General features: G+C 46.8%; 1 protein-coding gene across 3 annotated transcripts in view; it reads left to right on the top strand.

Annotated features, from left to right (window-relative positions):
* Positions 1 to 3,310: 3,310 nt before the first annotated feature.
* LOC125746198 (neuronal calcium sensor 1-like) overlaps positions 3,311 to 13,687 on the top strand; it is a 32,700-nt gene continuing 22,323 nt past the window's right edge. The window contains exons 1-4 of one of the 3 annotated variants that reach the window (XM_049019926.1): positions 3,311 to 3,398; positions 3,689 to 3,800; positions 7,003 to 7,027; positions 12,644 to 12,782. In XM_049019926.1, coding sequence (XP_048875883.1) covers positions 3,737 to 3,800; positions 7,003 to 7,027; positions 12,644 to 12,782 — 228 coding nt within the window. In that variant the 5' untranslated portion in view covers positions 3,311 to 3,398; positions 3,689 to 3,736. The other 2 variants (XM_049019924.1, XM_049019925.1) reach the window with 2 other exon arrangements.

The following is a 13,687-nucleotide window of genomic DNA, read 5'->3' as shown; positions in this document are numbered from 1 at the left end:
CAGGTGGAAGGAGGTGGCCTCAAGAGTTTGTCTGCCTGGGGCTCTCTCCCTGTCCTCCTCCGCATTGCTGGCTCTTAGGATGCTTTGGAGAACACAATCCTGGCCTCTTCTTGGAGCATTTAGTGGCCATCAGTTAATGTGTCCCTTTAGAATTCTTCCCGCACGGTTCCCGAGCCTATTGCGCGGGAATTGTGGTCGCTGTCGGACTGTGTTGGATTATTGATGGGTTGTCATCAAGGCACAAACCTTGAGACATAACTTGATTGCTTAAGTAAAGGTATCCATTGATATAAATTAGGGCTGGGCAATATGGCAAAATAATTTGCTTTATATCAGTCAATCTTGATAATTATTGCTATATATAGTAATTTAAGTAATTATTTATTTAAGGCTCCATTTTTGATTAAAATTCTTTTAGGATTCCCATTAAACTGATTTAGAACATAAAAAAATTATCACAAATTGAATGGACTGCAGACTTTAATGACTACCCATGCATTCTGTGTTTTCAACTGGGTGGTAGTTTCTTGGCAGAGTTTACAGTACACAGCACCAGTGCATGTCACATTTTAAACTGCCAAAATACCCCCATACCGCTGTCTTTTTCACCCTGTGTATCTACAATACCTCGTGACACAGACACTTTCAGACTGAAGTGTACAGCAAATCGATATTTCATTATAAACCTAAAATTAGCAACAGCGAAATCTCTGGGGTTGTTTGCAAACGCTACAGCTGACCAAAGTTGGCGAGCCTGTTGCTGAGCCGTCACTTCCACTAGAGAAGCGCTCACCTCTTCCATATTACCAAGGCAGAAGCAAGAGACATGCCTTGCTAAATCAATCAACTTTGCATTGTGTTTGTATGTTGTCGTTCTTAAAGGACGACCGTATGATTGGTTAGAATTGCGTTCATTTCTGCGCTGTGATAGGCCTTTTTTGTGCTATCAGGCAATGTTCCTTTTTGACAGTTTATCAAAGTTTCTAATTTTCTTGTCTTTTAATGTTTAGATCAGTGGTTCTCAACCGGGGGTGGTGGGGGGCTGTGGCCCACTAGAGGGCCTCAGTGAGACCCAAGGGGGGGCAGGGTTTATTTAAAATGTGTAGAATAAAACACGACAAGGCTTAACCTAGTACTGAGTGGTTTAGACTTTTTATGGTGTATTGATTTTTTTTTTTAAAACAAGATACAACATAATGCAATACCATTTATATCCATATACTCTAATTGTGTGTTATAATTAAGACCTTGTTAATGATTTTTATTAAAAACCAATAGTATTCTTTCTTGGTTGTAAACCGTTGTGACGTTACACAGAATCCAAGGAATTTGCAGCTAAAACCAAACCATTCAGTGAGGTATACAGCTGCAGCAATGTGGGTGGGGTCTCTAACGAGGGGCCTGTTATCATTTGATACCCCAACCTTTGTGGTAAACCCCGCCTACTCGACACTCGCCTCCCAGCTGGAGTGATATATACATGTATTTTAGAGTCATTTGCCAAATAGGATTTAGATTTCATTTTTTGTTCATAAACATGCACCTTCTGTTTTGAGAATAATATTATAAAATGAGAAACAAACAGTGTTGGTGGACATAGTGGAAAGACAAAGGGAATTGCATTGTTTGGCAGTGTGACCAAATTAAAATGTTTATATTAATAAACAAAGGCAATTGTCATCTTTGCAGAATGTGTATAAGAGAAATAATATCACAGCCTGTGTGTGTGTGTGGGGGGGGTCCTTGAGAAGCACTGCTTTAGAAGTCCATCCATCCATCCATCCATTTTCCAAATGGCTTATCCTACTGGGTTGTGGGGGGTCTGGAGCCTATCCCAGAAGCAATGGGCATGAGGCAGGGAACAACCCAGGATGGGGGGCCAGCCCATCGCAGGGCACACTCACACATGCACACTTAATAACATAGCATGTTTTGGAACTGTGGGGGGGAAACTGGAGTACCTGGAGGAAACCCCACGACGACATGAGGAGAACATGCAAACCCTGCACACATGTGACCCAGGCGGAGATTCGAACCTGGGTCCCAGAGGTGTGAGGCAACAGTGCTAACCACTGCACCACCATGCCGCTCCCGCTTTAAAAGTCAATAAGTCGATATATTGCTCACATCAGCCTGCTCTACTCATCACCATCAGTTATGATGCTGGTCCTCTGTTATCAGCATCACGATTGGTGTCGCCGAGAAGCAAACGGCGGCCCAAGCTGTGGGCTCCGGTGCGTGTTTGAAGCTCTCATCTCTGCTGTCCAAAGCTTCGCTGGACAGCTCAAGCGGAGACGCCAGATGCCGCCTGCATGCTCGTGTGGATCTGGACTATTCTCCACAAATACTTGCATTGCTGTGTCTCAAATAAGGAAGTTCCTCCAAATTCGAATCAACCACCCAAGCTCTTGAGACTGTTTCTCCACAGCGATTCTAATAAACTGCCTGAGATGTGCATATTTAAACCAGAGTTCATATTTTATTTTTATTTATAGGTTCATGAATATGCAGTTACCCACATCACTTTCAGAAGATTTTTTCATAACCTACTTGCTCTTAATTAAAGCTTGAACTGATATTTTTTTTTTTGCCCTTTGTACCATCTAGCATATTTTCTTTAATGAAGTCGTGAAAATACAATATTGAACTGACGTTCATGTGAGTGGAGGGAAAATCTCAAAATCAATAGTTGGCTGTAGAAGATCAAATAAAGATGAGGTGCAGGTAGAACAGTGAAGGACGGGAACTGGATCTCAACGGATCTTTTGAAGGACAGTGTTGTTTATATTTTATGGTATTTTCTATTGGGAAACTTGGGAGATACTGAGACAGTTGGACTAAGCAGCAACCACTGATGAAAGAGACCAGAGTGAGCACAGTGTTCATCCTGGTATGGGGAGGTGGGGGGGTATGGGTGGGGGCTCAGAGGTACTCCCGTTCCCAGACATTACTGTCTGACATTAACGTATGTGGCAAGGCAGCATGCTGAAGGTTCCAGAATTGAATGTGACACAATGGATTTAATTTATAATATACTTAATATATTAAATATATTATGCATTTTAATACACACCTTGTAGTTTATTTTCACCTATATACAGTGATGCATTCTATTAAAAGTTTCTTTTCATATTCTTCTGTATAATTAAGCAGAATTTAAGGAAGGAAATGAGAATGGTTGAAAATTATATAGGCTTGTTTAGAGGGGGTGGGATTGTGTGGGAGCAGGCAGCTAAGAGTTGGTGACTCTTGTTACCACGGACAACGCTATCAACACGCCACACACACACACACTCACACGCGCAAGTACAGGCTGGGAGTCCGCCTGCCTCTCGCTCTCGCTCTCTCAGATCCTACAGTCTGAAGACAGCGGCACTGAGCTCGCATCTCCGAGCCGGGTAAGCGGGCTATCTCCTGGGGACTTGCTCCTGAAACGAGGCTTTGGATCTCAGTGGGTGGGGGGGGGCTCCAGGTGGTAGATTCCCAGGAGGTGATTCTTGAAGAGAGCCCCCCAGCCTCTGCCACCCATGGACACAGCCCCCCTGCGGCGTGGAGCTGACACAAAGCGGAGGTCGACATGGGAGCAGGAATGTGACATGGTTGAGCGGATTATCTGCTGCCAGCCAACCCAGCCAGCTTTTGTGAGAGGGGGCTGCTCTTAGCTCAACGACACCACCCCGTCTTCCAGACTCAAGAACGGGAGGGGAGGGGGCAAGGTGTTCCCCCAGCTTCGGCCATGGGGAAGTCCAACAGCAAGCTGAAGCCAGAGATGGTGGAGGAGCTGACCAGCAAGACCTACTGTGAGTACCAGCTCTCTCTCTCGCTCCTCAACCATAACCCTGCTGCACAGGGTCAGAGAGGATCTCCAGAGTTCACTTCTTGTCTCAGCCTCTTGATCATGTGGAGCAGGAATGCATCGGGGGGGGGTGGAGCACATTCTGATGGAATACAGGCTCCTCTCCCTGACATATATTCACTGTACTTATAAAAAGTGCCATTTCTGGGGCTCAGCCAAGATGCAAAAATATACTCTACGAAAAATATCTATGTATGGAAGAATAAGCAGGAACTTTTTTTCTAAATTCTAATACTAATACTATATTAATACTAATACTAAATACTAAATTAATGCAACTCAAACTTGATGGATGTGACATTTAGACTCCTATTGGCCAAACAAAATGTCTCAGAGCATGGACGGCAAATCAATTTACAGATCTTTTTACGTAACCTCTTAGGATGAAACTTGATAAAAATTCATAGCACTTTATCAGCATTATGGATGGACCTTTCCATGGAACTGCCTTTTAATTTTTTTTTTTGTCAGGCTAATGAGTAATTAATTCAAGAGCTTTAACTGTATTAGTGCATTCATGGACAGACAGGAGTATGTGTGTAATTTCCCTAAAGACCTCGATGTTTTGCGAATCCCATCTGCGTGTCTGTTCAGGTTCTGTTTTGCTATTTAACCCCTCTGTGGATGCTTTACACCAGGATCACTGGTCAGTTTCCCTTTCAACCTTCCTGAGGAACAAAGGCTCTGTTTACTGTTGCCTTCAGGCGGCCTGACTGACTTCATCACGGGCCAGATCCTGTTTCCCATAAGCTAGCTTCCATCCGATGTGACTCGCATAACTTACGCCTGGAGGCCATGCCTGCGGTACGACAGCAGGTGCCCTCTTGGGGTCTGTGACGACCCCCCCCCTACAGTTGGTTAGCTAACGGCTGAGCACAATGTCGTGACCAGCTTTTCAGCATGGGCCGATAACCCATTGGTCCAATCAGCCATCGGCAAACAAGCAGGACTCGTCGTCGTCGTGGTTAAGGGGGCGGAGCACTCACAAAGATGGGCTTCAGAGGCCTGTCCCTTTAGGTTATTCTTCATTGTGTCACATAATACTGTCTAGGTCCTTTTAGGGTCAGTCATACCACAGACTGAGGTTACTGTCAGTAATAAATGGGCACTGTACAGTAAATGTCCGTGGTGTAGAAGTTAATGGGTTCTTTAGTGTCCTGCCATTGTCCCGGTTGCTGTACCTGTTGGTGTGTGTGTGTCTGTGAGTGTGTGGGCGCGTGTCAGCCTTTGTGCCGCTGGCTCACTGTCTGCATGGGCCCCGCCCACGCTCTCCCCGCTCCCCCCGTCCCAGCCTCCATTCCCCGCCAGTTTCCTTTTCTTTTCTCTCCCTGCTTCTGAGGAAGAGAACAGGCTGGTGTGTAATTAGGGTCACCCGTAACTGAAAAGGCACCCCCACCCACCCCCTCTCTCCTGGGCCGTCTACTCCTCCCCCCCCCCCCCCCCGCCCACCTCTCCCTCTTCAGCCTGATTGTGGTTCATCCTTTTCTGTCTCTCGCTCTCCGCTCCCTCCCTCCTCCTCTGTCTTGCCCCTACAAAGACGTCTGGCACAGTACAGTCACACTGGTGCATCGCCATAGTTTCAGGACCAGCCTGAATGTGGTACAGCCATTGCCCCCCTTATTACAGTGGCTCCTTTAGTCACACAGAGATGTTTCGGGGTTTATCGGTCCCACTCGTATCTGCAGGGGGCCTTTTCTTACCTCTGAACTCGGCCGCCTGTGGTTGCCCCCCCCCCCTTACAGCCATTCTTCTGACCCACTCCACGCACCCCAGTGCCGGTTACGTTACATGTAGGGATGGGGCCGATTTAATAAAGTGCCTTCTTTCCTGCTGGACGGCAGAGGAGGAGGCACGGAAATGCAGACACACAACAGGAGTACTGTGCCTTGGGAACGGATCCCCCTTAAACCCCTTAATTATACCTGGGACAACATAGGGCACAAATACCTCCCCCGAAAGCACTCAGCCAGATCACATGACCAGGGCCAGCTCCAGCTTGTAAGTACTGCTTGACGACACTGCTCCATGCATCTGTGCTTTTGCCCGTCGGCTTCCCATTGGCCCATGGGTCTGTCACATGTCTGACACTTGGCGGTGTACTGTAATGCCCTCTAGGGGTCAGCGTATATGCAGGTTTACCACCTGTCTCCTGCAGATAAGCACGCCGACTGGAATGTGGCCCTGCCTAAATTATTTATACTCCCAAAAGCCAGGTGACATTACTTACCATCTCAAGGCTTTTTAATTAATAAATAGACTAGTGGGGTTTAGTGAAAAGGCCTCAGACCCCACAGCCCTCCTAGGGCAAGATTTCCCCTGTCCATTAGAGGGCGCCACTGAGAGCCAATTAGCATGCTTGTTCCGTGTTCAGCATATAAAGGCTTCACTGGGTTTGCCGCTAGCCAGCCGAGCTCTCGCCTTGCCCCCATTTTGTGATGTATTTATGGGTGGCCTCAATCTGGGTCTGGGATACAGAAATAGCTTGTAAAGAATTGGTGGAAGCAAGCGAAGTGCAGGTCATTAATGCTATGTGAAGTCTCTGTTTAAATGGCCATTTGAATGGCCAAGTCACATGTGAAATGATTGTAGGTTTGGGCTGTTGGGGGGGGGGTCAATGAGGTCTTCTCCTAGTGGTTATGGGGCGGGGAGTTGGGGATTGAACTCTTTACATACATGCTTTTGGGCTGCAGCAGGAAATTGCACAAGCCCCCAGACCAGAGATGTCAGGCTATGATGCTGCCTGCTATAAGCCACCATGTTATCTTACAGGGCTGCACTAGCAGGTTTGGCCAGCAGGTGGCAAAACAGTTTATTCAGTGAATTAAGCTGAAGTACAGCGAAGTACTGAGCTCAGAGGAGAAGGTGATTCCAGTTCGTGCTCGACTCTGATTGGACAGCACAGGATCATGCTTCTTTTAGGAAGGAGTTAATGTTTTTTATGCTTCCAAATTATGGATGGATGCTATGGCGACCAGGAGCGCCATGGTGGAGTAACGTAATTGGCTTAGTGGGGGGGGGGCTGTCTCTTGGAGGGCCTGGAAGGGGTGGTTTGGGAAGCTGAATGTTTACTGAGTTGGGAATGACGAAACTGGGGGGTGGGGGCTAGTTTCGCTGACTGACTGGCATTTTCTCCTTCATCCCCGCAGTTACAGAGAAGGAAGTGCAGCAGTGGTGAGTGCATTCCGACGTTTTCTTCACTTACTCACAGTTCACGCCCCTTTCACTCCCCCCGCCCTCTCCACAGGCACATCTGAGGGCACCTTATTGTTCACTCGGAGGACCCAGCTTGCACTGTCACGAGGCCCCTGTCTCAGCTCCCCCATCTCCACTGGTCACTGATGTAGCATTACAGAGACATGTGATATGTTCCTTGGATTTACAATGCAGCATGCAGCCATGTGTGTGTGTGTGCGTGTGTGTGCACCTGCTCCCAATGCCTTGGCTTGGCATTAGCGCATTAGCGGGGGGACCCACCCAAACCATCACTTGTGGGCAGAAGCGGGGGGGGGGGGGGGGGGAGCTTTTAAAATGGGTGGAGTCTAGAGTCAACAGCTGGCTATATAACCAAAAAAGCTCTTATTTTCTTATTTTAATCAACCAGCTACTTATGTGTAAATTCCGCTTTCCTTTATTTTTGAAATGATCTATTACCCTGTTATACCAGCATGGCTTCTTTCTCAAGCAATCTGACCATTTTGAGGATGCAGACAACTTAGTTAGCTAACTAGTCTACTAAAAATCTCTGAACTTTCACTGAAAAATTAAACAAAAGATCTAACTTGAAATCTCAATGATAGCAACTTCATTTACAATATTTACAAATGCCAATGGTGAAAGATGACATACGTGACGATAAACTGTCACTCACGGTTGCAACGAAAACTTCTGTGCCCCTGCAGGCAACAGAATAAATTAATACTAACAGGCAACACCTCCAACTGCTTGTGAAACGTGTCAGTTCTGAGCATTAATGTTACTGGTAGTTAATCTTGTCTTGTTGTGACGTCTCACAAACATGCAGAGAAATATGCAGAGAAGCCTGGCGTTCAGGTGTCTCTAAAATATGTGACTGCATGTTTAGCTGTCCAGTGAACGCTGCCTAAACAAAAATAGCTAAGAAGCTCTCATAGGCTGTGTCTGAATTCAAGGGCTGTATCCTTCCTAGGCTGCACTGAAAGGCTGGATGCGTCACAGCGGTGCGATAAGGCTGTAAGTCCTATTTTAAACATTCATTCTAGAAATGTGTCCTTCTCTTTTTGCTGAGTTATGAAGGATCCACCCGATGGATCGTTCACGCAACCTAACAAATCCCAAGATTCATAGCGTTATTACGGTTTGGTGACTCATGTACCACGGCCTTCTGGGTATTCTCCCGCCCCCCACAGCGGCTATATCCACACATCCGTGACTCGCCGCCCATTAGTGAGTTTCCTTCGCCTGCATGCTGTACCTGCACGACCGTGACCCTTGGTTCTCTCACTCTCGTTTGTGAGGTAGGTCTCCTTTTTCAACTCGCTTACTGCTGAGGCAGGATTACAGCCTCACAGAGTCACTGCATATCCCTTCTACTGGCTGGACGTTCCTCAGGACGGCAGCTTCCCTCCGCAGACCCGCCTCTCACCTTCCTCCCTGTGCTGTAATCTTCAGCCCAGAATGATACAGATCCCAGCTCCTTAGTGACTAGGGCCCCTTATTCTCAGCTCCGATGCCTCCAGGCAAGAAGTTACAGATTCTTTGCTTCTTTTCATCTCAACCTAACAAATCCCAAGATTCATAGCACAGAGGTAAACTGGGTGTGTCCCAGCTAGGCGGTGAGAGCCTACTACTCAAGGGTAAGGGCAGGTACATCACGGGACACAAACAGGGAATTGTCCGTAGACCAGAACGTCCTATTTGACAGCGGTTTCTGTTTGATCTTCAAAGAACGCAGCCCACAAAGGGTACACCTTCGTAGACCGCATGCTTCAAACGATGCAGCCCCTGAAATCAGACACAGCCAGACACTCCCAGTGAAGCACGGTGTCCGGTTAGGCCCCAAAAACACCAATAGGCTTTTGTCTATTCTCCATTCGGACAAAGCGTACTTGAACTCGTACATAGACTCCCAGTGAAGCACTCGTCAATAGGCATCGACGGGCCATATTTATCCTGGTTTCAAAGAGAAAATTAACGTACATACTGTGAAAAGCAACTCCTTTAAAACGATCAGCGCTGTGGTTTAATTAGTACGATAGATTACAGTTTTAATAGCAAATAAAATGAATTTACATTGATACATTGACTAATCCAAGTTCTTTCTGCAATTTTATGGGGGAAGCCATGTGTCACGTGTAGCCTTAGAGCAGTCGCTGCTGTCTGAACGGCCCCCCTACGCTACTTGCTGCCGTTACTCTTACAGTTTTAAAAATGTTCTTTAGGTTTTTTCCCTATTTTCTATTCGTATTGTGGCTTCTTGGTGATTTCCACTGCCGGGGGGGAGTCCTTGACTGCTGGTGCTGAAAGGACCACAGCTGTGGCTCTTGAATATGCAGGGGTGGGGGGGGGCACCGCCCGTACCTCGTCCCACCATTTAATCTGCCGCCAGCTGCCTGCCGACTGCAAGCGGATCCGCCACGGTGCGCTGGATACCTTTGTCTAATCTCGCCGAGTACAGCGATAATCACAGGGCGGGAATCCTTTTATTTACGCTTTGCCGGCTTTGTGAGAAATCCACACTGCGAAAATGCCATCATTCGGTCATTAGGAGAGAGAAGGGGTTTAGTCAGAGGGTGGGAGGGGGATTTGAGTGGAGACAGCCATGATAGACAAGAATGTAATCCCAGCAGACTGGAGAAAAAGGCTCAGTGTTGAGAATATGGCAGCTTCCCACATGGGTGGCCTGGTGTTATTCACAAAGCGAACACTAGGGGGACAGGATGCCTGTTACGTTGCAATACATGACTACTTTATTAGTGGGCTCTATCTCTCATTTTGCCTTAGGTACCCTGGCGGCTGAAAAGTAATGTTGTTATTATATTTTGTCTTTTAATAATAACGTCTCTGATGCTGGCAATTTAAGCACGGGGGTGTGACCTTGTTGGCAAGAAGACAGGGTTCGAATTGCCTCTGAGTCATTAATTAACCCTCAGCTGTGAGGGTCACGTCTGTTATTACGGTTTGGTGACTCATGTACCACGGCCTTCTGGGTATTCTCCCGCCCCCCACAGCGGCTATATCCACACATCCGTGACTCGCCCATTAGTGAGTTTCCTTCGCCTGCATGCTGTACCTGCACGACCGTGACCCTTGGTTCTCTCACTCTCGTTTGTGAGGTAGGTCTCCTTTTTCAACTCGCTTACTGCTGAGGCAGGAATACAGCCTCACAGAGTCACTGCATATCCCTTCTACTGGCTGGACGTTCCTCAGGACGGCAGCTTCCCTCCGCAGACCCGCCTCTCACCTTCCTCCCTGTGCTGTAATCTTCAGCCCAGAATGATACAGATCCCAGCTCCCTAGTGACTAGGGCCCCTTATTCTCAGCTCCGATGCCTCCAGGCAAGAAGTTACAGATTCTTTGCTTCTTTTTATCTTATAAACCAGACTGACAAGCTGGGACCTGCAGTCTGCAGTGTCGAGCCTCTTCAGTCTGAATGCTCAGCTGCAGCGGGCGAATGAGCGGGTTAAGATTCCCTGTCAGTCATCGGACAGACACTGGTGCAAATTCTCACCCAAGGTCTGACATATACAGCTCTGGAAAAAACTGAGACTGCTCGATATTTTTATCCTTTAAATCCTGGTTTAATCCTGGATCTGCTGGCAGAAGTCTACACTACAAGGCAGGTTGCTTCCAGGTTGAAAGTTTCTAAGACAGCAGAACACAAAAGGTGAAGCAGGAGACAGTGACAATCGCCAAAAACCAAGGTAAATGGCAGAAGCAACTTTCAAATGTTAGAGAGGACCGTCAACTCATAAATTGGAGGATGATCTCAAGTGACTTTCAAAAAGAACGGGAGACATTAAGTGCAGGTGTGAAGTGCACTGCTAGGACAGTGTGTATCAGGCTCCTAGAAGCAGGACTGAATACAAATTAAGCAAAGAAGCAGCTGATCATCAATGAGAAACAGGGAAGAACCAGGCTAGAGTTTGAAAAAAAAGAGTATATTTCACACAGGCACACACCCGTAAACTGAGAACTTTTGCTGTGGTCTCTTCATTTGTTCCAGAGCTGTATGTGTGTCTGATGGAGAGCAAGATGGGACAAGAGAAAAGACAGTTTCCCCACAGAGATGAATAAAGTATCACACTTTTATGCTACAGAACAGTCACTTCCCTCAAAGGTACAGTCAGAGGGTTTAAAACACTGCGACATCGTAACACCCTTGTTCAGCAGTTTAAGGGATTCAGGAACAGGACAGTCTGCATTTTTTTGCCGCTTAGTAAAGGCAGTTAGAGTTTTCATCTGTGACATATTATCATCAAATCCTTTGCTGAAATGCCTGCTTTGTGTGTGTCTATAGCTTCCAGCACAAAACCCTGCCAAACTGGCGTGGATCACACAACATAAAACAGTTTACAATTTACAGGTTGCATTACTGACAAGGGTTGTCGTTAGAGATTTTAGGCCCCATGAAAGCATATTATATTAGACCCCCAACCCAGACCAATCGTATTATGTTCCAAATTTTTTTAGACCTCTGTCGCTCAGGGGCCCTTGGAATAAGTCCGAACTGTCACCTCCTTTATAACCCCTCAGTCGGTGACATTAAATAAGCCAAAAAGCAAAGTAGCTGAAACTATTGTGTGAGGATGTAATTAAGCAATAATCCAGCTATGATTAAGGGAAACAATTCCATCAGCAGCTGGAGTGTGCAGAGCACGTATTTTATAAGTGCTAGAGAGATTCAGAAAAGTATTTTGTTAAACAGGTACCTCCGTACCCCTATTGAACAAAAAGCTTGGATATTCTGTGAGTGTATAAGTCGTTCTCTTTATGATGCAAATTCACTGACCACCCAAATGTGGGTTCTTGGTTTAAAGGGGTGTCTAATGAAGTGAAACCGAGGTCCCATATCGTCATCGACACTGACCCACGAGGCCACACATAGAAATAACCAGTTTAAGTCAATATAAAGCATTTCTTTAAAAAGAAGTTGGCAGGTGCAATGACCATACGAGCAAATTAGTAGATAAAATGGGGGAGACTGGAGACAGTAGCTGAAGGAGGTCAGCGATTCGAACCACTGCAGTAACATTCCTGCATAATTTAGATTCACCCAGAAAGCACTGATGTTCAGAAAACTCGTGCAACTTCACTTTCTAAGGAAAAATGCTACTTTGCAAGTGATAACATTGGTGGAGCAGGTTGTGGGGGGGGGGGGGGGGGGGGGGCAAATATGTGACTCTCTTGGGCCTCCTGTTGGGGAAACCTGCAAGAGACCTACAGAACCTGGGAAAAGAATGTGAGGGATTCTACCCTCTCCTGACCTCCATACCCTTGGTGCCTCATCACGCTGGGGTGGTGGACATGTTCCAACACCGGCTGACTCTCCTCATCTCTCACCTAGGTGTAACAACATTCCTCCCAGGGTCTGCCCAGCTGGTTTCAGGTCTGCGTAGCATATCCACCAAACATTAGCAAGCGAGCGTGAAAATATTATCACCATGCTGGGTTCAAAGGTGAACAAAGTGGGAATCCTCCTAAATTCATCTTTTTTGCGTTGTTCGTTTGCCCAAATACTTTTTTACCTCCAACTTCTTATTTTTCCCCTCCTCAGTTCCTGCTCTTGCCCATCATGCATCTCTCTTCCAGGTACAAGGGCTTCATCAAGGACTGCCCCAGTGGCCAGCTGGACGCCGCCGGCTTTCAGAAGATCTACAAGCAGTTTTTCCCCTTTGGAGATCCCACCAAGTTTGCTACATTCGTATTTAATGTTTTTGACGAGAACAAGGTAACAAGAGTACAGGGAAAACATTTATTTGGCGGGTGGGGGGTATGTGTGGGAAATTCAACACCAATCCTGACACACCCATGAGCTTTGTCTCATATTGATTATTCCTGGTGTGTGTGTGTGTTTGAGGGGAGTTTCAGGTGTCAAATTATACAGATGGGGCCTGTACATCTACAAGGATGTGGATTGTGGGATCAGAAGGGGAGAGAGTCGAGGGTAATACAGGTCTGAAAATTAAAAGCCAGTACACTTTTTCAACTCGCTTGTGTGTGCAGGATTGGCTCTCCACTAGAAAAAAAGCTTACACTGTTCTAGTCCATTGAAACTCGTGTGGTGCTGAGCTTTCACCCGACGCATGGCTGCACTTGGGTTCTTATCCCTGAGGTGGATCGTCGCCTGGTGGGTGCGGCAGTGCACTGTACCAGCACGCGCTCCTTACCTCTTGTTTGTATGTCTTCATCGCACGTGTTTCACTGCTTTCATTGACTCTGATCTCTCGATATAAGCCTATATCTGGATGCACCAGTAGGAGGTCGTGTTATTGACCTCGGACCTGGTACCTGAGGCAGTGAAATGACAGAAACATGGTGAAGAATCTGTCATTTTACTCCTTACCCATTGCTGATTGGATGGCTTGCTGGCATGACCTGCCCCAGATGCCTGTTCAAAAGCATGATGGTGGGCCATCTCCAAGTCAAACCGATTGATTATTGTCTTTGATTACTGCCCATCAAGCGGACCTGGGTGGGGTTAAGCGTGCTGCGCCGGGACTTGGTACGGAGTGATCACACTAGTCAAATGAACTGGACGTTGGACGTCCAATTTAAGGAAGTCTGATGGCTCTGTGTGCCAGTCTCTGAGTAATGTATGGCTGCAGGGACCACTCTCAGGCCCCGCCCCTCTCT

The sequence above is a fragment of the Brienomyrus brachyistius genome, chromosome 7 (assembly GCF_023856365.1).
Source record: "Brienomyrus brachyistius isolate T26 chromosome 7, BBRACH_0.4, whole genome shotgun sequence".
Taxonomy (NCBI): Eukaryota; Metazoa; Chordata; class Actinopteri; order Osteoglossiformes; family Mormyridae; genus Brienomyrus; species Brienomyrus brachyistius.
This window is presented reverse-complemented; position numbering and strand designations above follow the sequence as displayed.